Raw genomic sequence first — 24987 nt, 5'->3', positions numbered from 1 at the left:
TTTACAGTTTTGTGCTGTGATTACCAAAATTCTGAATATGAATTAACTACAATTACGATTGTGATATGGTTACAATTACAAACACCAATCAAACCGTAATAATACACCCCAATGTAAAACCATGTTTAATGTTTGGACTTTGGATCACATAGACCCAACTAAAGTTATTAAAACAAAAATAAAAAATAATTGAGGGAACAGTCAAAGACCACCTGTTCATACTGAGAACAAGTTGATTTTGTGTGCCATAATATTCAACCACAAAGAAGTGTGTTGCTACTGCAACCTTACCTTGATCAAACAAGTGTTACAGTATGCTTAGTGGCAGCAGCACAAGACAGAAACAATTATCATGTCCACCCAAAATGACAAACCAAACACTCACAGTTACAGCTGAGGCTTCTTCTTCTTCATGTGATGCAGCAGCACCTCTTAAAAAACAAGATGTTTTTATCAGTTTTAGAGGTGAGGATACACGCAACAACTTCACAAGCCATCTTCATGCTGCTTTTTACCAAAACAAAATCCAAACATTCATAGACTACAGAATCCCCAAAGGAGATGAGATCTCTCCCTCAATTTTTAAGGCCATCAGAGAGTCCAATGTGTCTGTGGTTGTTCTGTCCAAAGATTATGCTTCCTCCACGTGGTGCTTGCGTGAACTTGTCAAAATACTTGAATACAAGAAACTTGGTGGACATTTTGTTATACCTGTCTTCTATAAGGTTGATCCGTCCCATGTGCGGAAACAGACTGGTACTTACAAGAAAGCTTTTGAAAAATACGAGAGAGATGTCAAACATAACATGACCAAGTTGTTGAAGTGGAAAGCTGCTCTCACTGAAGTTGCCAATTTAGTTGGGTGGGAATCACGGAATTACAGGTAAAAAAATCTTTTCTTTTTTGGGAATAAAAGTAAATCTTTGAAGAGCTACTTAGTGATTTTTAACCTCCTCCAACCACCTTATCTTCGGAATACGGTCCTAAGGCTAGCTACTTATTAAAACAGAGGATGCAGGATGCATTGGACTTTTGTCACATGAGGAAGTGTGAAAGTAATCTCCCTCCGGTGAGACTAGCCCCCTTCGAGAGAGAGACAGTTTCCCTCCGACTCCAAAGAATTTCAAGAATTTGCTTTGGCCACGGTTTGAACCTGACTAAAGCAAACTCTTGGACACTCAGCTTGCCAATTGAGCTATGCTTGATGGTTCAGTGATTAAGTAGCTTGTTTTATCCATTTCCTTCCAAACTCAGATTAGCTTAGACATTTCAATGTAATTTTTTCCACTTAATGTTGCTTAGTTTTACTGAGAATCTTCACAATTGCTGGTGTTGTTGCATATGACCTCGAGGTCACAAATTTGATGCATGTAATTAGCCTCTTGCAAATGTATGGTAAAATTGTGGATGTTGTTTGTCGCACACGACCTGGAGGTCATAAATTCGATGCATGTAATCAGTCTCTTGCAAATGTAAGGTAAAACTATGGATGTTATCACAAATCACCTGGAGAACACAAATTTGATGTATGTAATTAACCTCTTGCAAATGCAAAATAAGACTTTGAATGTTGCTCGCATGTGACTTGGAGGTCACAAAGTCGATGTAATCAGCCTCTTATAAATGTAAGACTATGTCTACTATAGCTCACATAATAGGTTCTGATGCATCTCTAGACTTCGTGCATGGCCTGAGTTTTCTGCTATGAAGCACGACTTCGACACGGCGTTTTCGATACGTTCCAAATACGTTCTCGATACGACCATTAATTCGTCGATACGATACAATACGTTTCGGATACGCGTATCCAATACGTTGGGAAAAAAAATTCGGAGTATCGGTGCTTCGTAGGTTTTCTGGCACTAATTTGCACTTTTTAATGTTGCTTTACATGATTCTGATATTAACATTATACTTCTCTCTCTTCTGTTTTCCTCATTGAAAAGATTGGTGATAAGATTTCATGCTAATCTACTATAGCTTATTATCAGAGATCTCATCAACATCATATGAAGATGCTTTACATTCTTTCACTTCAAATACATTCTTCTCTTTTATTTTAAGGTAACTAGCTATGTTAATTTTTTTTTACTTATGATGCAATATTTCATCTTTGTTTCTTTTTATGCATGCTAGGACGGAATATGAACTCATTGAAGAAATTGTCAAAGATGTCATGCAAAAACTAGATCGTATATATCCCACTGAAGTAAAAGATCTTGTTGGAATTGACCAGAATCTTGCTTGTATTGAATCATTATTGAGAATCAGGTCAAGAGAAGTTCGAATAATTGGAATGTGGGGCATGGGAGGAATAGGTAAAACTACTATTGCCAATGCTTTGTTTGCCAAATTATCTTCTCAATATGAAGGTAGCTGCTTCTTGGCAAATGTAAGGGAAGAATTCCAAAAGCAAGGCCCTAGTTGTTTACGTAATAAGCTTCTTTCTGAGGTACTAGAGGATGTAAATCTCCATATTAGCACCACCACAGTAAGATCCACTTTTGTTACGAGGAGGCTTAGTAGAAAAAAGGTTCTAATTGTGCTTGATGATGTGGACCATAGGGAGAAACTAAAATATCTTGCTGCAAAACATGATTGCTTGGGACCAGGTAGTAGAGTCATTGTCACTACCAGAGATAAGCATGTCCTTAGCGAAGGGGTGGATGAAATCTATGAGGTCAAGGGATTGTCCCTTCATCATGCTGTTAAACTTTTCAGTTTAAATGCCTTCAACAAAACCTATCCTGAAACGGGGTTTGAAATGCCATCTAAAATGGTTGTTGATCATGCAAATGGCAATCCATTGGCTTTAAAAGTTTTAGGTTCAGTTCTCCATTCCAGAAATGAGCAACAATGGGACAGTGCTCTGAGAAAACTCATGAAGGTCCCTAATGCGGAAATTCAGAATGTGTTAAGATGGAGTTATGATGGATTAGATGATGAAGAAAAAAATATGTTTCTGGACATTGCATGCTTTTTCCGAGGAGAGAATAAAGAAGATGTTATGAGGCTACTAGATGTTTTTGGTTTCTTTGCAGATATTGGAATAAGAAACCTTTTAGACAAAGCTCTAATAACTTTTTCAGATGCCAATGAAGTGTGCATGCATGATTTGATACAAGAAATGGGCAAGGAAATTGTTCATCAGGAATCTATCAAAGACCCTGGAAGGCGTAGCCGATTGTGGGATCCAGAGGAAATCTATGATGTATTGAAAAACAATAGGGTAAGAAAGCACATGTATCTGGCTGCAAAGCTGGCTAATATGATACTTTTTATTGAATAACATTCTAGTGTTTTTTTGTCAGGGAACTGATGCAGTTGAAGGCATGATCTTAGATGTGTCTCAAATAAGAGTCTTTCCACTGAGCTATGAGACCTTCTCAAGAATGATCAATCTAAGATTTATCAAATTCTATATGGGCAGGGGTAGGACATGCAATTTGCTCCTTCCTTCAGGTCTTGAATCATTGTCTAATAAATTGAAGTTCCTTCACTGGGATGGATACCCTTCCAAGTCTTTGCCCTCAACTTTTTGTCCTGACAACCTTGTTGTGCTTTCCATGATGGGTAGCCATGTTGAAAAACTTTGGGATGGAATCAAGGTAATTTCTTGTATTATACAACCGAAGGAAAAATTGTATGTTTGTGCTATTAAAGCCATTTTTTTTTCACTCTTTGTTGCTGCAGAGTCTTGCAAGCTTGAAAGAGATCAACCTCCGTGCTTGCAAGAATTTAACTGATCTCCCAGATTTATCTCTAGCGCCAAATCTTGAAAGTGTAGATCTTTCTCATTGCACAAGTCTGCTTCATGTTCACTCATCTATCCAATATATCAACAAGCTTCTTTTGTTTAACCTGGAATCCTGCAAGAACCTTAAGAGTCTTCCAAGTAGCATTCACTTGTTTTCTCTTAAAATGTTCATTCTCAAAGGCTGTTCAAGTCTTGATGAGTTTTCAGTGACTTCAGAGAACATGACACGCCTGGACTTAAGAGGGACAGCAATAGAACATTTTCCAGCATCAGTTTGGCAGCATCTGAGCCAGCTTGTTTACTTGAATCTGGAATCCTGCAATAAGCTTAAGAGTCTTACATGCAACATTCACTTGTTATCTCTTAAAAGTCTCAATCTTAGAGATTGTTCAAATCTTGAAGTGTTTTCTCTGACTTCGGAGAACATGGAGTACCTGAATTTGGGAGGGACATCAATAAAAGAATTGCCAAAATCTGTTTGGCGCAACAACAAGCTTTTTACTTTGGTTCTTCGTTCCTGTAAAAGACTTGTGAGTTTTCCTGACAGACCAAAACTTGATGAATTGCCTCTCATTCTCAAAGAGCTATACTCTTCTGAAAGGTCAAATGTGGATGAACCATGGACTTTGTCATCCTTAGCAGATTTATCACTAAAAGGAAGCAGTATTGAGAATTTACCTGCAAGCATCAAAGATCTTCCAAGATTGAAAAAACTTACCTTGACTAAGTGCAAGAAGCTTCGGTCTCTACCAAGCCTTCCACCATCCTTGGAAGACTTATCCCTAGATGAAAGCAATATTGAGTGTTTACCTGTAAGTATCAAAGATCTTTATCATTTGAAAAAACTCACCTTAGTTAACTACAATAAGCTTTTGTTTCCACCAGAGCTTCCACAATCCTTGAAAACTACATCACTAAGTGAAAGTAAAACTGATTCCTTTCTTGGGAGCATGAAAGATTTTTCTCATCTACAAAAGCTTCCTCTGATTAAGTGGAAAAGGCTTCATTCTCTACCAGAGCTTCCACCATTCTTGGAAGATTTATCACTAGATGCAAGCAATATTGAATGCATACCTGTAAGCATCAAAGATCTTTCTCATCTGAGAAAACTAGCCTTAATCAAGTGCCAGAAGCTTCAATATTTACCAGATCTTCCACCATCCTTGGAAGATTTGTCTGTAAATGAATGCAATATTGAGAGCTTGCCAATGAACATCAAAGATCTTTCTCATTTGCGAAAAATCACCTTACTTGAGTGCAAGAGGCTCAGGGCTATACCAGAGCTCCCCCCATGCCTGCAATTGTTTTGTGCAGCTGACTGCAGATCACTCGAGTTTGTTCCAAGTTCAAAGACTGTCTTAATACAAGATAGGCATGCATTCTATTACAATTGCATAAACTTGGATCACAATTCGCGCAACAATATCATTGCAGATGCACCCTTTGAAGCAGCTTTTACTTCTTTGCAAGAAGGAACACCTGTGGGACCTCTCATATCTATTTGTTTGCCAGGAGCTGAAATCCCAGACTGGTTCAGCTACCAAACAACAAATTCTTCACTGGACATAGAAATTCCTCAACAGTGGTTCATTGATTCAAAGTTCTTAGGCTTTGCTCTATGCCTTGTAATTGGTGGTTTCCAGCAAAACAGTTATGAAGGCTATGATCCAGATCTTAATTGTTATCACTTTGTCAAGCCTGCTGGTAACTCTGATCCCAATGTTCCCTTTCTTGGCCATTGCACAACCATAATGCAGGTGCCACGAGGTTTTAATTCAGATCATATATTCATATGCTATTATCCGGCTTTTAATGTTTCCATAATGCAAGATTTCAAGGATTTAGCCAAGTACTATGATTCTAACAACCTGAAGCTAAGAATCATTTTCAAATTTAAGGGTCCATCTCAAAGGTTGGACATTGTAAAGAAGTGTGGGGTCAGACCACTATTGATTGCTAATACTGAAAGGCTTCATGTTGAAAGTGAACTACAACATGAAGAAAAGGAAGTGTTAAAGTGAAAATGGGGAACAACAACCTGAAGCAAATGAAAGGATTTGTATCCTGTGGTTGCTGAGTAATACAGTACATCCTTGAAGCCATAGAGGTACGTTACTCTAAAATCTGCTTTCAACCATATTATTTTTCTAGCATCCATTAGATCCTTTTAGGGAATCCCCCTATCTTTGGTATTACTTTTAACATCATTGTTAAGGAATAACACTTTCCATGAACAGGTCATTTTTCTGAAGAACTTTTAAGGAATCCAGGGGTAATCCAATAACCTGGTTTCATCCCTTGCAGTGATCCAAAATGGTTGGGGGATACGCAGCAAGGTCTTCATATATAAAAGCAGATATATTTCAGCGTTCCAAATGAGGGGGGAGGGGGATTCTTCTGTCTAATTTCCTATGTTACATCAGTATGCCATTTATGCTGAAGTTCCATTTACAAGAATTCCATCTCATTCAAAGAGTTAATTCCACTCCTGTTAACTACTTGTCACCCTTTTTTTTTTTCGTCAAAACCACTTTTGATGAAATTATAATTAATTATCATATATATCTTACATCGATAATTGTAGAATTTAAAAAAAAAAAAAAAAACTAATAATATGATTAAGTTGTTCATATTTTAATTGTTAAAGAATATTTTATATTAATTTTAAGACACTTTGATGAAATGGAAAATAATACCATGTAATCTTATCCAACCGATAAAACAAGAATAACGCTATTTACACAAATCAACATCAATAATACTTTTATCCCAAACTTAATACTACTTGCACAAAAAAATGCTGCAATTATAATCGGACAATTAAAATATACGAAAATTATATTTATAATTCTATTTTCGTTACATGCTAAATTGTTTTTGCAGTATCTACATTTATTTTTTTAACTGCAGAGGATCGTGATCCCATCTCAAATTTCATTATCTAATTATAAATGGTCACCACCTTAACTTCTGCATTATTTTACTTTGATTCAACCACCTCACGTGTGAGGTGATGTAAGTCTTGGTATTGCGCATCCAGTATTCATTATTCTAACAATAATCTCTTGCTTTATTCTGAGAAATGACAGAGAAACAGAGTTTCAATGTCTTGAAAAATAATGTAAAATAACAAATGAAGTGAGTGATAAAATCTTACTATTTACCAAAATAATAATAATAATAATAATAATAATAGAATCTTGCTTTATTTCTTCATCAACTAATGAAAAATATCAGTTACATATTGCAATTCCACCAAAACCGTGCAGTGATGAAATATGCATCTCTAATGCATGCTATATTGTTAGTCGTAATACAATACAAGAGCGAACCATGCATCTCTACAATGTTTTCAGTATATTTTAGCTCGCTTCTAGTGTGGACTCCAACCCAGTATTTACCTACAATAAAGTATAAACATACAACAAAATTGTACAACTACATGGACAAGAACCTGCAGATGTCTTAAGGCCTGCAATGTTCAGAGCGATAACATGGCTTCAAGGATTATAATCTTGTATATTAGCCAAAGATATAGAGGATTCCTAATATGCTATGCTGACAGACTTGGTATAAGTTGGGATTTACAGTAATTCCAAACATCGGATACATGCAAAATTCATAAGCCTGCTCACAAGGCTGTCTGGTTCTGGCATCAGAGCAGATGTCAAGCTGTTCCAGAAATGAAATGTCAATGACTCGTGCAATATTTTCTCCAGCAGAGCATCTTGCTGATCTTTCTCAGTCTCTGTTGCCGGTGCAATAAAGTATCTGTTTACAGTTTAACTTAGTTAAGGTACACAAGCACAAAAATAAAAGTAAACAAAAAAGGCAAGGCGGTATCACTATCACTCTCCAAATCAGACTCAAGCAATAGACCCAAAAAAACCACTCCTTATTAAATCTTGACTAAAGAGGGTGGGGTGAGGGTAGTCCTTGTATACAACCTTACCCTACATATTTGCAAAAAAGTTGTTTCCCGGATTCGAAACTGTGACCTTTTAGTCACAAAGAAGCAATTGTTTTCCGGACTCAAAGCAATAAACCCAACCACTGAAAAATGCCTCCACAAGTATTTCTAATCAACCCTATGTCACAAATGTAATCCTAATCAATTGAGATAAATGTCAATTTACCTTGTAATGTTTTGAGAACTAATAGGGAAGAAGATATAGGAGGGTTCCACTTTCAATTCCAACCGTTTAATAGATTTGTTCTCCTCTCCCAAAAATTTTCGTGCAACCCTTGTCAATAGATCAGCACCATTCCATCTTAAACGGGTATCATCATATGTCATATAGAACTCTTCCAAGCACTCCTTTATGAACGGACTGCATAGAGCGAAGAGTCAGTCTCAAAGAAAGTCCAATTCTATGCAAAACAAATTAATTGCATTTGCACCTATCACTCTATAATTCAAATTGATTATAAAAAGGCATGGCAACACACATTTCAATCAGAATGTTCATAAACTAGCCTCAAAAAATATAGTTCAATGTATATTTGTAATTTGTAGCTGTTCTAAAAATTCAAGATCTCACAAACAAGAATTTCAGATTTTCATCTTTCATTATCCTCATATCGATTCTCATAAACAGAATCCAACTTTATATCTGTCTCAAAAGGGAAAATTCTAACTTCCGCCTTTGCAGTGTTAAACTAGGATAACAGATAGACTCATTCATTATCACAACTGCTCTTATTTCTGTCGCAATAGTCAGAAGTTATATGGTTCATGGAGGATATTAGCAGACTAGCAGTTGGCTACGTAATTTAAACAGCAGTGTAATTATTTAGGTGTAAAGGTTCCCAGCTTTGTGCTTCAGACTTTCCTTCTTTGTTTCTGAACTCACGGTAGTTCTTAAATCTATTGTGGCAAGTGGCAAGTGGCAACTAAGAAATGAATTTCTATGACGTCCTTTATTTTGTTTATAAAGGACATCACAGAATTGATGTGCATCTCCATATGATAATTACAGTGACAACACAACAGTGGAATTGATCAAGCTAGAAATGTGCACATGTTATGCTTATTCATGCACAATTGTCACATTCTCAATAAATACTCTACAGTCTACCGGATTATAAAAACAAATTAAAACCAACTCAAACGCAAAGGAATATTACGGAAAGTGCATCCAGCTACAACAACCAAGCTTTATCACATTAGGTGGGTTCCGCTACATGGATCAAACTGACGCCATTGAGTTTTATAAAAAAATGATGCTATAGAACAAAGGACAAAAGTGATGCTCTTCAACGAAGAAAAAAACATACTCAGTTCATGATAGAGTAGGATTGAGATGTTCGTGATCCTCATTTAATAGCTTCCTTTAAAAACATGTTTACAAAATGAAATCAATCTGGAAAGTAGAAACCATGCTAACATACCTGTGCCTCCCAAAAGCCATCACAGCACCATTCAAAGCACTTCCAGCAACGTGATCCTCCATACCAACAGAATTATTAAGGAAAGAAATTGGCTTCAAAACTATAATATCTGAGTCTAGATAGATCCCACCATACCTGGTAAATCAAATCAAAACAAAATGTCATTGCCACAATTGATCCTTACACTTTTCCCCAGAAATAAAATTCAGAAACAGTCAGCTCACAGTTTACTCCAATTAATGCACAGCAAATACCATCGGCATGTTGAATACATCACAAAATTATTTCACAAATCACAACTAAGTAACCGCTACCTACTAGCCAGCACAACCGAGAAAGCTTACTTGTACAGAGCAGCAAGACGGATAAGCTCACTATAATGAGTAGAATAAAACTTTGTCTTTCTCCATTCAAACCAGACCGAAGAAAAAATGTGAGCAGGCGTATCCTTCAGCAGCTCATCAAGATTCGGCATAGCAACAGCAACTTTGTAACTGATAAAACCAATTCCTTAGCAGAAAATGCGAAATTCAAACAACACAGTAATGTTACTTGCAAAGGAAGAGAATGCAGGGTAATGGGGTGGATAACTACCGGTCCTTGACGAAGTTATCTTTGAAGAAATCGAGCTCAATAGTCTCGGAGAACACAACAACACATGCATGAGGGTGGTGAAAGAGCAAACTCTCGAGGCTACGTTGATGCCGAACACTAAACATCCAAGGTGGTGAATTCCACACCATAAACACCCTCATAACGCATTTACCAATCCTTAAAAAGGAATCCATGAAGTCTACGAAGGTCAAATGCAGAGGCAAACCAGGATAGTATCCCCAACTATTACCATCTGCATATATATGATTCACAACACTCTTCCCTTGAATGCCATCATTAACAACAATGACATCTTTCTTAATAGGTCTATTATCATTCAAGGTTTTTCGTTCTGCGCCTACTTTAGAAGTATCTAAATTACCATTGTCAATGTTGAGAAGAATCTTCTTATTACCAGGGAACGGCACTCTCTTGAATTCATTCATCCACAACTTTTGCACGATCCGGTCACCTCTGGTGAGACCGGTGGCGGCGACGCCGATGCCGCCGTCGGGATCTTGAAGCAGGGGATTGTTGATCGGATTCAAGACGTCGAAATTGGACTTGAACATCCTGTCTTTCCTCAGAAACACGCCTTTCTTATCGAACCACTCACCCCAGCCTTTCCTCAACGGAGAAGCTTTCAGCAAAAGCGCGTCCTCCATTCCAGTCAACTGCGTCGCCTTCGTCCTCACGTCGTCGTCGACGGGCATGTCGTCGGAGCCGAACGCCGCCTTGGATCGATCCTCGGGAGTGGATCTCCCGATGGTGAGTTTCTCGTCGGCGTCGTCCCATTGGTGGATGGAAGAAGGAGTGGTTATGAAAGACCGGCGAATGGAGGCCGTGAGAGGATCGAAGAAATAGGCGGAAGCCTTAACGTTGAGGGCGTCGTGGTGGTCTTGTTGCTCGTCGATGATGATGTCGAGCTCGTCGATGGGGTCTTCGGCGGCGGAGATAGAGAGATCGGCATCGTCGGAGTCGGAGAGGAGAGAGGGACGGAGGTAGTTGGAGTGAGGGTGGGAGAGAGAGAGGCGAGAGTAGAGAAGGGAGACAGAGAGAAGAAGGAGGACGGCGGAAATAACGGCGCACAAGTAGGCGCCGTAAGGGGAGCGCCGCCGGGATCGGAGGTTTCTCAACATTGAACTGAAACTACATTCGCCACTCTCTCTTTCTTTGTAAACTTCAACCCCTGGTCTTAGTTTACCCCAAGTAACGTTGACTTAAATTGAGAGCAAGTCACTTTAAAATTAGAGTAAATATTCTTTTCATCCTCACAACAACAAAAATACGAAATTTATTTTAATTCTTAAAAAAAAAAAAATTAACTTGTGATTTTTTGATATTTCAGTTCTTTTAAATTGTGATTGATCGTAAATTCAAGATTAAATTACATAAAATAACCAAAAACTTCAAGTGTTTTTTAAAAGATCACCTTGCACTTCTAATTAAAATAATTAACCACCTTATACTTCAACATTTCATCAATTAGACATATTTTATAAATTTAAGACAAAAATATCCCTTCTTCAACCTGGTATCATATAACTCTGCTTACAAGTGCTCCACAACAAAAACTAACCGAAACAAAAATGGATAATCTTTAAAAAATTGATAATCCTTCTTCTTACTCCATAGTCTACTAATATCTTCCTCGTAAATTAACAAAGATGCAATGTATTAAATCATGAGAGAGTTTGTTTTATAATGGAAAAATAGAAAAAGGACGTTTCGTTGAAGATGTTGAATTTCGATAGGCAGCAATATATCAAGGAAAGTAACATCGACAACGAAGAATCTTCCATCCATTTCTAAGGATTTTTTCAACAGAAAATGAAGGATGTGATGCAAACAAGAAGAAATGCAGCCTATTATTTTCTCGAGAGGCAAATATTTATGAGTAAAGCCTTCTAATTTGTCTAATATAGAGATCGTTGACAAGAAATAAGTTTAGTAGGTATTGCCAAGAGTAGCAATGGTTAGTAGCAGATTGATGGCAAAGGATATTTTTGTCATAAAATTATTAAATATGTTTAATGTTAAAATATAAGTTTGTTTATTGATTCAATTCAAAACTGTATAATTTAGCCTAAATTCAAAGAAAATTTACGTTAATTCTTCAAAAAGTACTACTATAGGTACCTGTTTTTTTAAAATGGGTTATGTATGTTTTATTGAGAACTTAAAAAGGTATTTATTCTAAAAATTATTTGGAAAAAGTTCAAAAACCCTCGTGGTATTGCTTTACACTTGTATTTTTTTTTCTTAATCACTCATCCCGTGTGATTTTTTCTATTCACATCACTTCTTAATACTGTTAGAAAATTAACTAGGTATACATATTCTATTCTTTTTATAAGAAGGAAAAAAAAATAGACTACATGTTATGATAAATTAAAACACTTAATAAAATACTAAACGAAAAATAGTAGAAAAAGCAAATGTGTCTAAATAAAAAAAATGAACAAAAAACAAAATCACAATTATGAATTTTCAATATATTTGTTTTTACTTTTTTCCTTGGGCTGTTTATTCTTTCTATTTAGATATGTATGATCTTTTTTATATCTCTATTTTATTCTCTCTCTTTCTTTTTTCTTTCTTTTTTTTACAAAAATCTTTAATAAATGGGGTGGCACAAGACTAAAAAAATCAAAAAGAAAATTAGAATAAAATAGACAAAAAAATGTAAATACAAAAGAAAAAACCAAACATATCTAAATAAAAAATGATAAAATAAACCAAGAACAAAAAAAGAAAAAATAAAGCTAAATATATTAAAAAGTCGTAACTGTGATTTCTTTTTAATCAAAATTTTTTTATCTTAATTTTTTCTTCCTTCTTTGTCTTTAGTATATATATATATTTCTTTTGGACTATTTTCATTTTTTTTAATTTTAGACAGTTGTGATTTTTAATATTTTTAATTTTATTTTTTTTGGATAAACCACATGTATTCTCCACGAGAGATAACTCTGTTCGAGGAGGGTTCAAAATTAAAGATTTAAACTCTTCTCAAAAATTGTATTGGAAAGAATCAAATACATGCTCTCACCATAATTGTTCAACTCTCATGCGCTAACTGAGCTACTATCATTTGATTTTTTCTATTTTTTTGTTCTTATTCTATTTGCTTATTTTTATACATTTATTTATTATTTTGAAACATTTGATTTTTCTTCTATTTAGCCTTTTATTAAGTGTTCTAAATTTTCATAACGATTGGTCTTATTTATTTATTTATTTATTTTTATCACTTTATTTTTTCTTCTAAAAAGATAAAATAAGTATACTTAATTAATTTTCTAATAGTGTTAAGAGGGTGTAGATGAAAAAATCACAGGGTTAAGTTATTAAAAAAAAAACACAATGGTGTAAGTGATTTAAAGCAATACCATAGGGTTTTTTGAACTTTTTTCAAATTATTTATATTTGAATTAACTTATAAAAAAGAGAACCAAAAAAAAATCTCTCTCAAACCAGCACCGACTAAGTTTGTTTTGAACTTATTTATATTTAAATTAATTTATAATAAAAAAAATTTGTTTAATTTTTTTTTTTAAAATAACAGTTAGTTTGGAAAAAAATATTCATTAATTTATCTATGTAGAATATTTTTTTTTATAGATGATTATAACTTATTCATTATGATTTATAAATGCACTTAAAAATAAAACTTTAATGTCTCTCAGTAAATATATAATTTATCTCATGCACATAATTATAAGTGATATGTATATGTAAGTAGGAGTGTTAATGGTCCGAGCCGAGCCGAGCTAAGATTTGATCTTAAAAGACTAAGTTTGTATTTAAATGTGTCACCATAAATCTCTAATCAAGCCTGCTACATGTTATGAATATAATTATCGGTCTGTGGCCTGACTTATTTACAAAAAAATAAAACCTTGATTTAACCTGTTAGCCAATTTGAAAAAAATAAGACAACAAAAATTTATCCAAACAAAATGTACAATCAACAACAGTACAACACTAGTAATTCCATAAATATTCATAAATTTAATATATATCCAAATAGCATAATATAGAACAAAATCATTTAAAAAATCTGTTTAACCAATAAAATGAGATAAAATGAATTGAAAAAATAGATATTACAAATAGTATAAAAAATATAAAATAAAAATTAATATACTAGACCAACCTGAGAGGCTCTAAGGCCGAACTTTTGAATTGAAGTCATTTTATTAAACGAGCTTTTATACAAGTCCAAATCTGATTCCAACAACCAATTTTAAGCATGTAAACTCAAGCTTTCACGAACCGAGCCAAGAGCCGATGATTCTTTTCGTTTATGACCCCTATGTGCAAGGGAAGGAGATAAATGTAGAAAAAACAATAACCCCTAAAAATAAATAAAAATACATAATCATATCACGTCAAATTAAAATGATTTATTCCCACATATAACTCGTTCTTACTCGGGGACTTAAACTTCTTATTTGTTTTATTTTTGCACTTGTCATTCGGGTAGTTTCAAAATGAAGCACGTAACATTAATCATTTGTGGGCATAAATAGAATTATTCACTGGCCTATTGAACTTCAAAAAAATATAATAAACAACAGTGAAAATTACCAAAAAACATTGAAAATAAAAAAATGGACTTCATAATTTAGGTTAATCATTTAGATTATTATTAATTGAGAAAATATTTCTGCACGTTAAAAACTGATTTCATATACCCACAAAACAATATCTTTTTGGGATTACTTCTCCATTGTAACATGAAATTTTTCAAAATACATTGTATTTTTCCCCCAAACTCCAAAATGACATCATCTTAGGTTAGGAATTTTATTGTGAAGGGAGAAATATTAAATCCTAATTAATTACACACGCTGACCTAAAGAAACATTAAACATTGGGGGCATTTGAGAGTGGGAGGGGGGAATTTCCATGCTACTAGTAAATCACAAGCATGTAAGAACAAACAGCAACCACCAAATGGGCAAAGGAACCAACAGACATCTGAAATTCAACAGCAACACTTTATGGTAGCTATGCCTATGTGCCTTCCATGAAATTAAAAGACCTACAGCCTTGAAGGGGAACCATATATTCTATCTTCTTATCAAGTAAAAGGATAGAAGTTTGAAAATAGCAAACTGCCAAGAAAAATATATGCTGCAGAGTATGCCCATATCATGTATCCCCATCTACGGCATTTTGCAGGATATGTCATTATATATGAAGCAAACCAATAAAGAGGAGGGCTTGAAGACAAGAAACGAGTGGCCACCTGTTGTATGTCAATTACCAAAAATTCACATTAGTGAGAAATTAAAACACTTAATCCATTCTAAAGCAACAAAAAGATATGACAGAAGTATGGTAGTGGGTAAGAGTAAAATTGGCAAGACAGAAAATGGAGGAATGAAAATGAGAGATGTATCTACAACTTTTTGTGTCCAAATACTTCGTCATTTTTCATTCCCCCGTTCTTCACCTCCCCAATCTCACTCCTATTATAGAGTACACCCTCAGTAACCACGTTAGAATATTTAAGCAATATTCAGGACCAGGTTTCCAAAGATATGATGATTAGCATAAGTTCAATTTGACACTGGTCAGTTTCTCGTGTTCAGCTCTCTTAACATAATTCACAGAAGAACAAGTCAACAACACAGTTGACACTAACCTGTACATGCATGACAAGAAAAGCAGTGCCAGCCATGAATCCCAAGTGTAACACAAAGGGAAGAACAGAAGCAGACAAGTATCCTGGCCTGGCTGTTGGTTCAGATTCTATGGGAACATTAACAGCGTCCCCTTTGATTACATTCTTTCTCCTCCTAAGATTGAAATATTCTGTTATAGGAGTGAATTGCGTTATAGTTGCAATTATAGTCAGATATAAAAAACAATTATATATCCAAGCGCAAAAGATTACACATGCTTATATGCAGTATAGAACAATGGATTAAGGAATTAAGCACAGCTTATAACTGTACAGATATCACCAAACAGGAATGACAAGACAAACAACACAAATGGCCAAACCACAGATGTGAAAGAATCAGAAAATAGCACCATCATAGAAACTGTCAAAGTGGTTTTAATAGTGATACCCAAGTCAGTGAATTACATATCGCCATTCCTCACACAACAATGTACTTCCAAGTATTAAACTATTGCAAAACACAGTTTTTGGTTCCAGAATTGTACCTTCTACCCTAACAGAGGATTTCTCCACATTGCTAGCTACTTTGGACCTTGAGAGATCATCTGACAAAAACATAACTCCACAGCTCTTTTCTTCAGTAGTAGTTTGAAAGCCCAAGGAGAAAAAGTTCAGAGGCCTTGACTTAGCATAATGGACAACTGCACAAAGTGCCAGAGACAGTATTGGGGATGCAAGAAGAAAGTTAGGCAACTGTTTCAGCTGAAAATACCTCAAGAAACCTACACCCCTGGACAATCAGAAATCAACAACCTTCACTGGAACATCCAAATATTTAAATCTCCAACTTTATAGTCTACAAAGAAAATACATCATAATAGGTTGCTTAGGCTAGAGTATAATAATTCAGCCAATGGCATAAAGCAAAAGAAATGAACAACACTTTTGGAACTTCAAAATGGACATACCAATAATGACTTTGAATATAATTGTAAAGTAACGGTATCCTTGCCTTGCACCAAGGCCTTATTTCATCAGGAAAACGTCCAACACACATATTGTAATAGCCATAGGCCTGGAAAGCTACAAATGGAGCAAAAATACATGCACTTCGTAAAGCTCCAACAATAACAATCTGCAATGCCAGCTGGCCAAATGACATATAGAATCAATCAAGAATTCCAGTTTATAATACAAAGTAACAATATTTGAAAACTGCTTCTTTTCAGTTGTCATGAAAATCAACCCTAGAACATCTACCTAATTACATGAGTTGTGCCTCTATGTCAGTCTATAAATGTTTATATAGCACAAAGTTAAAACTCAAATTAATGGGAAAAAAATTAATAGTTCTGCATATATCTACTTTCTACTTTATGACCTATCATTATATGTGAAAAGATCCACAACTCAGAGAACCCCGGAATTAAACTTAATTATCCGCATCAAACTTTCCATATAATGAAAAAGCAAACAAATTTCTTCAACAGGTAAAGCTAGCAGCTATGTTAACTGATTTCACCCTCTCTTTCCACATCAAACATCAACAATCACATTTGTAAATCTGCAACTTCCCGAGGCAGTTCCTTCAAATGTCCAAACCCAGAAAAACAAAAACAATCGCAGTAAAGAAAATACTTTAACCAATGTCATTCAAATAGAATGACTCAATGCAAACGACAATTTCCAACCATGTTTCCAAAATCATTTCTCAAAGGCATACACAATATGGAGAGGGTTAAAAAAGAAGGAAAGAAAAGGAACTCACAGTAACATGCTTTTTCTGAAACATAGCATCATAAGCCCGATGCATAGTCTGAAAACAGATATAGCCAGCATTAAGCACCCCATTAGACCTTGCAACACCAGAGAGAGCAAGAAAAATAACAGCTAAATTATTTCCACCAGTTACGAAGTAATACAATCCTCCAAATGATAGAAGAGCATACAAACTCTCTGAGTATCTGCCATTCCAAAAAAAAACAAAAAACAAAAAGATTATTTTCCTAAAATTAATTTAAATAAATAAAAAATACAAGAGAGAATGAGAACATTACATTGATGAATAGAATATAGATGCGGGATTAAAGCAGAACAAAATGGTAGCCCGTAATGAAATTAGAGGGTCCTTCAAGATAGTTATGGAAAGTTTATAGAAGTATAGAGCTGCGAGTACGAAAGCGAAATTGTTGATTACGTAAGCAGAAAAAGCGAGAACGGGTCTATGGCCAATGATGGTGACGAAGGGAGCAAAAAGGGTGCGAGTGAAGAAGGAAATGGAAAAGGGAAGGAAGGGTAAGAAGGCGTAGGACTGTTCATACTCGTAGCCACACTGAGCGCTGCGAACAAAGTAGACGGAGTCCCAAACGATGCCGTTTTCGATTGCCGAAGCTATGCGAGATTGGTGAGTGTTGTTTGTGGGTGTGGGTGTGGTGAGGCAAGGAGAGTTTAACGGTGCAGAGGTGTCGTATGGGGAAACTAGAGCGCGCGAGATGATGATTAGGGTTAACACTATGAGCCTTGAAAGTATTGCTGATTTTAATACCAATGCTTGATGAAGATGAATAGGAGGGTTTGGTGTCTGAACCATTTTGGAATGAGTGAACGAATCTGACAAAGATGAAGATGAAGACGAACAACTAAGGACATAATTTAATAGAGAATTTATTAATGGGATTAATGTTAACAAATAAATTTTATCTCTAAAATTACGTGGATCCATATTTTTTTTTTCTTTTCATATGCTTTTTATATATATATATATATATATATATATTAATATATTTGGAGATGATTTTCTCCGTTGCCGAACAGAAATCATCTCCTTTATCTCTCAATGTTTTAATTTTTTTTGTTTTTTATATTTTTTATGGGTTTTATTATTGTTATGTTACATAACATAACATAACATTAATTTCCAACACACATAATAATGGGGAGAGAAAAAATGAAATGATGAAAGAGAAAAAAACACATGTAAACCCCACCTCTTTAATGTGTGTGTAGGAAAGTGAAGTTATGTTATGTAAAATAATAAACATAAAAACAATTTTTTATTACCTTAAATGAAGGGACTCACATAAAAATATTTCTATAACATAAAAGATAAAAATGTTTCCGTGACATAAGTAAGTATAACCTCATATATATATATATATATATATATATATATATATATATATATATATATATATATAGCTTATTTACAGCTGTCATTTTTAACTATATTCTTCCGGAAGAATATAGTTAAAAATGGCAGCTATAGATAAGCTTATCTAAAGTTTCTGTAAAAATGTTTACCCCTATATATATATATATATATATATAGAGAGAGAAAAAAAAAAGAAAAACATCCTATATTATTTTAGATCTTAACCAACTTGAACACGGTATTGCATATATAACTGGGCAAGTGAGAAAAATGTGATAAAAATGATGACAATGTTATATCTTTTAACCTAATTTTTCTGGTAATTTTTTTTTCAACCAAACAATTTTTTTACATTTTCCTACCAAACTCACTTTCCAACCATTTTCCTATCAATCACATTTTTCTAATATTCAAAAAATTTCGCATCAACCAAATACTCCCTTGAACAATATCCAAAGCCAAGGATCCAGCGATAGTGACCCAATTTTTTTTTTAATTTAAATATTAAATAAAACACAGGAAAAAAAATGAAGATTTGGAATGGGCCCTCATCTATAAATGATGATAAGAACGGTTCGCAGCCTCTTACTACATATACCCCCCATTAGGCCATTACCCCCCACAATAGCGTCTCTGAATGCTTCCCACCTTCTCTTCTCTTCTCTTTTCATATGAAGCACTCTGCTACGGTACGCTCTTCTACATTACGTCTTTTTTCTTCGATTCTCACTTCATTTCTTTTTCTTTTTCCATATACTTCATTAAATTCTCTATTTTCATATCAACTTTAGTCCATTACTTTTTTTATTTTTTTCATTGCACCTTTCAAATGAAGAAGGTTCTTTAAACATGCACGCGATGGTCTCTATTTTCTTCTTGATATTTTACTATATTATGCTTCTTGTGAATTCTTCGATTTCTTTCGGTAATTATTCCTGTTCCGATCAGACTATGGAGTAGTTAGTTGTTCGTCTTATCAAGCGGTTGAGTATTTGTTTTGTTTTTCTTAGAAACAACAAATTAGAAAAAAAATAAAATTAGGTCAGGTAGTTTGAACTTGATTAATCGAATTTGATTGAAAACCGATATTATGTTAATACCTTTAAATAATTCTGAGTATTATTGATTATGTTAATATCTTTAAATAATTCTTTGTATCCAAAAAAAAATATCTTTAAATAATTCTAACTATTAGAATTTAACAATTATGGTTTATAGTTGAAACTTCTAATAAGTACTCTTAATAGTTGAAACTTGCAAAGGAACTTATTATGTGTGACTACATTTACACAATGCGATGGGTATTGCTTTATTTTTTAATGTGACAGCATAGAGTTAGGTTATCCATGGGATTCAATGATAAGCGCTACGATGCTGATGGAATAGATCCAGATTGTGGTGCAATTTTTATGTCAAATGAAGCTACGAAAAAAGAATGTTTCCAGAGGAGATTATTCGGCCTTCCATCATCTGACATCCAGTTTGTAGAGCAGGTTAAAGCCGGAATGATTTTGTTTTTATTTGAATATGAGGAGAGACAACTTTATGGTGTATTCAAGGCTACCTGTGATGGAGCTATGAATATTGTGCCTAATGCCTACGCTTCATCGAGGAAGCAATTCCCTGCTCAGGTAGCAACCCACTTGCCTCATTTCTCTGAATTTCAATTAGAGCAAAGCATTCTTTTGATTCTGAGTGCAAGACTGCAATTTGCTTACTTTTCGTTAATATGATGGACTCAGTTTTTCATTGATCTTCTGCTGTAGGTTAAGTTTGTTCGAATTTGGCGCTGCAAGCCACTAGAGGAATGCTTATTCCGTGACGCAATTATAGAAAATTACTTTTCTGCTAAAAAGTTTAACTTTGGGCTATCTGAAAACCAGGTCTGCTCCTGTACATGATTTGTTTTCAGTGAAATGAGAAAGATTTTCTTAAAAGATTTTACATCAATCTACAATCTATTTTTTGAACTGTTGTGTAGGTCTATAAACTTCTATATTTGTTCAGTACAAGAAAGCTAGAACTGGAGGTTCCTGGTAGAAGAATATTAACTAGAACAGAAGAGTTGGAATCAGAGTGGTACCCAGTTGGTGAAGTTGGAAGATCTGTTGATCGAGGAATGCACGTCGAAAGTGATCAAGATGAGCAAGGTGTTGGTGTTAACATTTCACCCATCATAATGCATAAATACCAAGGAGATTCTTTACAGTACAATGGAGACGCTGAATATATCAGATTAGATGCAAGTGATATTGTAGTAAATAAGCAAGGAAGAGCTCCTGAGCTCGTGCTGGGTACTTCAAGTGAATGTGTTAGTGACTATTTGGCATTAAAAGATGAAAGCGGGTTTACTGAACATGAGAAAGAGCATTATATGGATACCCATCTCAGGCCAAACATCATAGATGAATACTCCAAAAGCCTTTGTGATAAAATTAGAGTTCATGGTGATGGCAGGTTATCAATTAGTGATAGGTTAAAGAGTGAAGATCTGAGAAATACTGATCAGAGGATGGTATTTTTAGATGGTATTCCTGGTTTACATGATTCTAATGTCAATCCAACTGTCTTTTACTCCAAGCCTAATTTTGAGCATAATTCTTTGGTTCAAAATCAGCTTAGGCGAAATTTTGCTATGAATCACCAAATCCAGGCACAGATCTTAAACAATTCTTGTGCAACACAAGGTGATGTTAGTTCTAAGACCACCTTTCTGTATGATCAAGATGCACCTCGTTTAAATTTTAGTCAGTCATCAGCTGCTAGAATTAATAATGGTTCTGAATTAATAATAGAAAGTTCTTCTCCTTCAAACAACCGTGGAGGGAAAGGCTTGAGTAGTCAACCACGGCTCATGCATACTGAACTGAAAGACATGAACAGAATGCACGATGTTGGTGGTGGCTTTCTAAATTCTGTTTTCTACGGTAGCAATAGGTATTGCATGTCCTTGAATGCAGCTCAAAATTCTGACCGGTTGGAAGCAGAATCTGATGTATATGAGCCTTGCAATAGCATTCGTTTCTTGAAGTCTTCATCAGCTACTATCCCTCCTACAGATATTGGAAATAGTGGCAGGGTAGATGAGCCCGTTTCTTCCTTGTTCCATAATTATAAATCATGTTTAGGCAATAATGTCCATTCCATAGCATTGGGAGAAAATCTGAGTCAGGAGATGACACTGCAGAAGAACAATAGAACAGTTACTCCCATTGTTCCTCGTCCAAATGAGAGTCATTCCCAATTTCAGTATGGTGATTCATTAATTCTTGAACATGACATTGGATGCTATGGTGATTCTCAAAATAATAATTCTTGTTATCCAAAGAAAAAAAGTAGTGTGTTTTCTCGTTTATCTTTTACGCAGGATGTTAACAATCAAGAAAATGGAAACAATGCATGGAATGAGGAATATGATTTCCATACAGTTGATGCAGTGATGGAAATGGTTCATCAAAGTCGAAAGCAAGGGATGACAAAAAGAAAGCCAAAGCCATTAGGAATTCGTAAAAATGCTGAAAGTTTGAGGAAAAAAACTCAAAGCAGTAGCGTGAGGATGAAGGGTGATTGCTTTGAAAATACCTTGGAAGATTTAAATGTGGATTTGACAAATGCTATTGGAGGCAATACTAATGAAACAGCTGAAGAGATATGTTTTGTGGATTTCAAGCGCCGTAGCAAAGTAAGGAAACTTGATGAGACTGAGATCACAAGCTCCAATGAGTGTGAAAAGAGTGAAAATTTGGTACTTGTGCAACAAAAGAAAAGAAAGTTGATCCGCCCAAATTTCAGCAAGAGTACAACTTCCGATGATAAGGGCATTGGTCTTGGTGCTTTTCAAAATTTACAAGTACCATTGACACAAGGAAGTTTTAATCTTAAGGATGTTAGTGAAAGCTGCTGTGCTTTGGTTCAAACTGAGGATAACATTAAAACAGATGCTGAAGTACAAAACATTAATGTACAAACACATTCTGAAGATAAGAGTAATAGTCATGCTAAGGAATATGTCTGCAGCGAAGGAGGAGAGAAAGCAACAGATGATGCTCTTACTGCATTTAATGATGAATCAGAATGTCTGGAGAACTTGAATAACCAGAATGTTTTTTCTTCAGCCTCTTGCAAAGACAAGAATTGTTATATCAAGGAAGGTTTATGTATGATGGATAGTACTAAATCCGTATCTCTGGACAAGGAATCATTCCATTCAATTGGTGAAGAACATCATGTAGATGGGATCACATGCGCTGGCAGAGGTATTAACACCGAAGAAGAATTCCCGAAAGATTGTGGCTCCTTTTCTGTTGAAGTTAAAGATGGATCAGACAGTTTACAGAACTCCAGCAATGACGATGCTCCAATTGAAATTTCGTATGAAAAAAAGATGGCTTAAGCGTTCATCATTAGCTCACATGCCAATCTCGATGTGGCAATGGTAGAAAGTTCAGAAACACGTGAAGTAAGTTCTCAGAATTGTGATAGACCGAACTGTTATTTTGGGGAGGCAACAGAGTATAGTAGAAAAAGATATGCTTAGCTTGCGAACCGGTTGTACATCAAATGTTGGAAAGAACATTGTTTTGTGGGAGTTGATAATACTCTTGTACGACAAATGGTAGTAGTCTATCAAATTTGTTTTCAAGCTTACAAGCCTTAGATATATTAAAGGATAAAATTCAAACACATGCTAGTGGTTACTTACCCATCTAATTATTATTTTTTCTATCACTTACTTTTCATGTGAATTTTTATTGCATAAACTGTCTCTTTTATCCCCGGGAACAATCAAACTCCCTTGATTTTGATTATTATTATTATTATTATTGTTTTTGTTGTTGTTGTAGTTGTAGCGTGATCCATTCTTTTATGATTTTCATAGACTCCTCTTGAAATTTTCACTTGTTGGGTATTTTATCTGAAAGTTGATCATTTTGATTTTTCTTACCTAGACTATGTCTATACCAATGAAATATATTTGATATATGCATGAATATTGAATAGTTCTCAACCAGTTTTGTGGTAGTCCTAGAGATTAAGCAATGGGAGAGGAAAGGTAGTAGTTTTTCAGTGTCAAAGCAAAACCTGCTAGCACTTGCTCCTAAATTGCCAAATAGAAGGAGCCACCATATTCTGACATTTATTCTTCCGTATTGATACCTGCGCGTATGATTTTTATCTATGTGACGCTCTTTAACAAATTGAATACAAGGATTCTTTTCCTGGAGATACTGATTTCGTACTATTCATCACAAGTAAGCCTTTTCTGATGTCACCCGAAAGTTTCAATTGGAGCTTCTTAATTATTACAGGAATCCTGCATATATTCAGATCCATCTTCAAGAGTAGCTTGGTTACAATCCCGAACCTAAGGTAACAAGGGGAATAAATCCTCCCATGTTTTATTCCATACTTATGATTAGCTTGGTTACACTATACTTATGATTATTTCACTCGAAAATAAATTCTCCCATGTTTTAATTAACTTGGCCATGTCAGATGGGAAAATCTTAATCATACAAAAGAGAATAATGATGATGATTTTGTAACTATCTATTCCCATATTTTTTTTTTTCTCTTTCTTTATTGGGTTCGTTTTTTCTACAGTTAATGTAGATAACTTATCTACAGTGAGATCAAAATGACGTCGTTTTGAGGTGGAAATCATGTTATTTTTGTAATTATAATATATTTCAGGTTATAATAGTCTTTTTCATTATAATTTTTTAATTTTTCAACTCAAAACGACGTTATTTTGGGAGCGAATGTAGATAACTTATCTACATTCACTGTAGAAACTTTAAAGCGTTCTTTATTACCATGAATTCACTTTCGTATGATTATGAATCCCCAATATAATATGATCATATTAATTAACACACGAAACGAAGATGCACTCCCATTTAACTATTATTACGTGCCGTTACTTTTTTCCTTTTGAATAGAGATATCCAATTGGGGTTCATAAGTTTTCTTTTTCCTATTGAGTCAAGTTTTTTAAAATATCCCTGCTCTTTATAGTATACTTTGGGGCTTAGAGTTAAGTCGAGTGAAGTATTATAACTATTATTGGGGTAGACAATAGTAGAACAGTCATAGAGTGATATTTCGGGGGGACTTGAATGTAGGGTTCACCCTTTCCAATCTAATGGCTTAACATATATTCCTTGAAGCTATTCCCTCATAATGTCAAGATTTGAATGGTTACCTATGGTAATGAGAATGGCAAAAATGGTAGTTTGACAAAACTTGAACAGATTAGTTGAATAATGAATTGGTGGAGGAAAAAAAAAAACCCACTCCAATGATTTATTTATTATATGTTTATAATTTAAATCGATTTTGAATAATTTTTTTTTTTTTTGGAAATAATAAATTTTGAATATAGTTTGTTTTATTGATTTAGTTATTTTTTCCAATATTTTATCTTAATTTTGAAAGGTCACCCTACTTTATTTA

General features: G+C 34.6%; 5 protein-coding genes across 5 annotated transcripts; 3 read left to right on the top strand and 2 right to left on the bottom strand.

Moving 5' to 3' along the window:
• The first annotated feature begins 350 nt into the window (after window positions 1–350).
• Window positions 351–2291, top strand: LOC133299293 (disease resistance protein RPV1-like). The gene is made up of 3 exons (XM_061498736.1): window positions 351–883; window positions 2137–2209; window positions 2283–2291. Exons 1-3 carry the CDS (start codon window positions 366–368, stop codon window positions 2289–2291), a joined length of 600 nt encoding a protein of 199 aa, XP_061354720.1. The 5' UTR covers window positions 351–365.
• On the top strand, window positions 2291–6182 carry LOC133299308 (disease resistance protein RPV1-like). Its single transcript, XM_061498762.1, has 4 exons — window positions 2291–3229; window positions 3312–3608; window positions 3694–5864; window positions 5995–6182. The coding sequence occupies exons 1-3, from the start codon at window positions 2297–2299 to the stop codon at window positions 5776–5778; spliced, it is 3315 nt and encodes a 1104-aa protein (XP_061354746.1). The 5' UTR covers window positions 2291–2296; the 3' UTR covers window positions 5779–5864; window positions 5995–6182.
• Window positions 6183–6938: 756 nt separating this feature from the next.
• Window positions 6939–10941, bottom strand: LOC133299303 (uncharacterized protein At4g19900). Its single transcript, XM_061498750.1, has 5 exons — window positions 9743–10941; window positions 9493–9642; window positions 9149–9283; window positions 7894–8088; window positions 6939–7528 (listed from the first exon to the last, which is right to left on the bottom strand). The coding sequence occupies exons 1-5, from the start codon at window positions 10879–10881 to the stop codon at window positions 7342–7344; spliced, it is 1806 nt and encodes a 601-aa protein (XP_061354734.1). The 5' UTR covers window positions 10882–10941; the 3' UTR covers window positions 6939–7341.
• A 3540-nt stretch (window positions 10942–14481) lies between these two features.
• Window positions 14482–17970, bottom strand: LOC133299309 (uncharacterized). Its single transcript, XM_061498763.1, has 6 exons — window positions 17438–17970; window positions 17149–17344; window positions 16349–16527; window positions 15926–16170; window positions 15399–15568; window positions 14482–14999 (listed from the first exon to the last, which is right to left on the bottom strand). The coding sequence occupies exons 1-6, from the start codon at window positions 17968–17970 to the stop codon at window positions 14832–14834; spliced, it is 1491 nt and encodes a 496-aa protein (XP_061354747.1). The 3' UTR covers window positions 14482–14831.
• A 1201-nt stretch (window positions 17971–19171) lies between these two features.
• On the top strand, window positions 19172–23320 carry LOC133299310 (uncharacterized). Its single transcript, XM_061498764.1, has 4 exons — window positions 19172–19220; window positions 19860–20162; window positions 20298–20414; window positions 20513–23320. The coding sequence occupies exons 1-4, from the start codon at window positions 19203–19205 to the stop codon at window positions 22922–22924; spliced, it is 2850 nt and encodes a 949-aa protein (XP_061354748.1). The 5' UTR covers window positions 19172–19202; the 3' UTR covers window positions 22925–23320.
• The last annotated feature ends 1667 nt before the right edge of the window (window positions 23321–24987 follow it).

This window comes from Gastrolobium bilobum, unplaced genomic scaffold (genome assembly GCF_033153095.1).
Source record: "Gastrolobium bilobum isolate Gb01-03AN ecotype WA unplaced genomic scaffold, APGP_CSIRO_Gbil_v1 utg61611, whole genome shotgun sequence".
Taxonomy (NCBI): Eukaryota; Viridiplantae; Streptophyta; class Magnoliopsida; order Fabales; family Fabaceae; genus Gastrolobium; species Gastrolobium bilobum.
Note: the sequence above shows the minus strand (reverse complement) of the source record. Positions and strands in the feature narration are given on the sequence as shown.

Coding starts and splice junctions, on each gene's coding strand:
- LOC133299293 (XM_061498736.1), top strand. CDS start 366: ATGACAAACCAAACACTCACAGTTACAGCTGAGGCTTCTTCTTCTTCA. Junction 884..2,136: donor TGGGAATCACGGAATTACAG/GTAAAAAAATCT, acceptor TATGCATGCTAG/GACGGAATATGAACTCATTG.
- LOC133299308 (XM_061498762.1), top strand. CDS start 2,297: ATGTGGGGCATGGGAGGAATAGGTAAAACTACTATTGCCAATGCTTTG. Junction 3,230..3,311: donor ATGTATTGAAAAACAATAGG/GTAAGAAAGCAC, acceptor TTTTTTTGTCAG/GGAACTGATGCAGTTGAAGG. Junction 3,609..3,693: donor AACTTTGGGATGGAATCAAG/GTAATTTCTTGT, acceptor TTGTTGCTGCAG/AGTCTTGCAAGCTTGAAAGA.
- LOC133299303 (XM_061498750.1), bottom strand. CDS start 10,881: ATGTTGAGAAACCTCCGATCCCGGCGGCGCTCCCCTTACGGCGCCTAC. Junction 8,089..9,148: donor ATGGCTTTTGGGAGGCACAG/GTATGTTAGCAT, acceptor CGCTCTATGCAG/TCCGTTCATAAAGGAGTGCT. Junction 7,529..7,893: donor AGTTCTCAAAACATTACAAG/GTAAATTGACAT, acceptor AACTGTAAACAG/ATACTTTATTGCACCGGCAA.
- LOC133299309 (XM_061498763.1), bottom strand. CDS start 17,970: ATGGTTCAGACACCAAACCCTCCTATTCATCTTCATCAAGCATTGGTA. Junction 16,171..16,348: donor TATATTCAAAGTCATTATTG/GTATGTCCATTT, acceptor CTGATTGTCCAG/GGGTGTAGGTTTCTTGAGGT. Junction 15,000..15,398: donor TTCTTGTCATGCATGTACAG/GTTAGTGTCAAC, acceptor GACATACAACAG/GTGGCCACTCGTTTCTTGTC.
- LOC133299310 (XM_061498764.1), top strand. Junction 20,163..20,297: donor GGAAGCAATTCCCTGCTCAG/GTAGCAACCCAC, acceptor CTTCTGCTGTAG/GTTAAGTTTGTTCGAATTTG. Junction 20,415..20,512: donor TTGGGCTATCTGAAAACCAG/GTCTGCTCCTGT, acceptor ACTGTTGTGTAG/GTCTATAAACTTCTATATTT.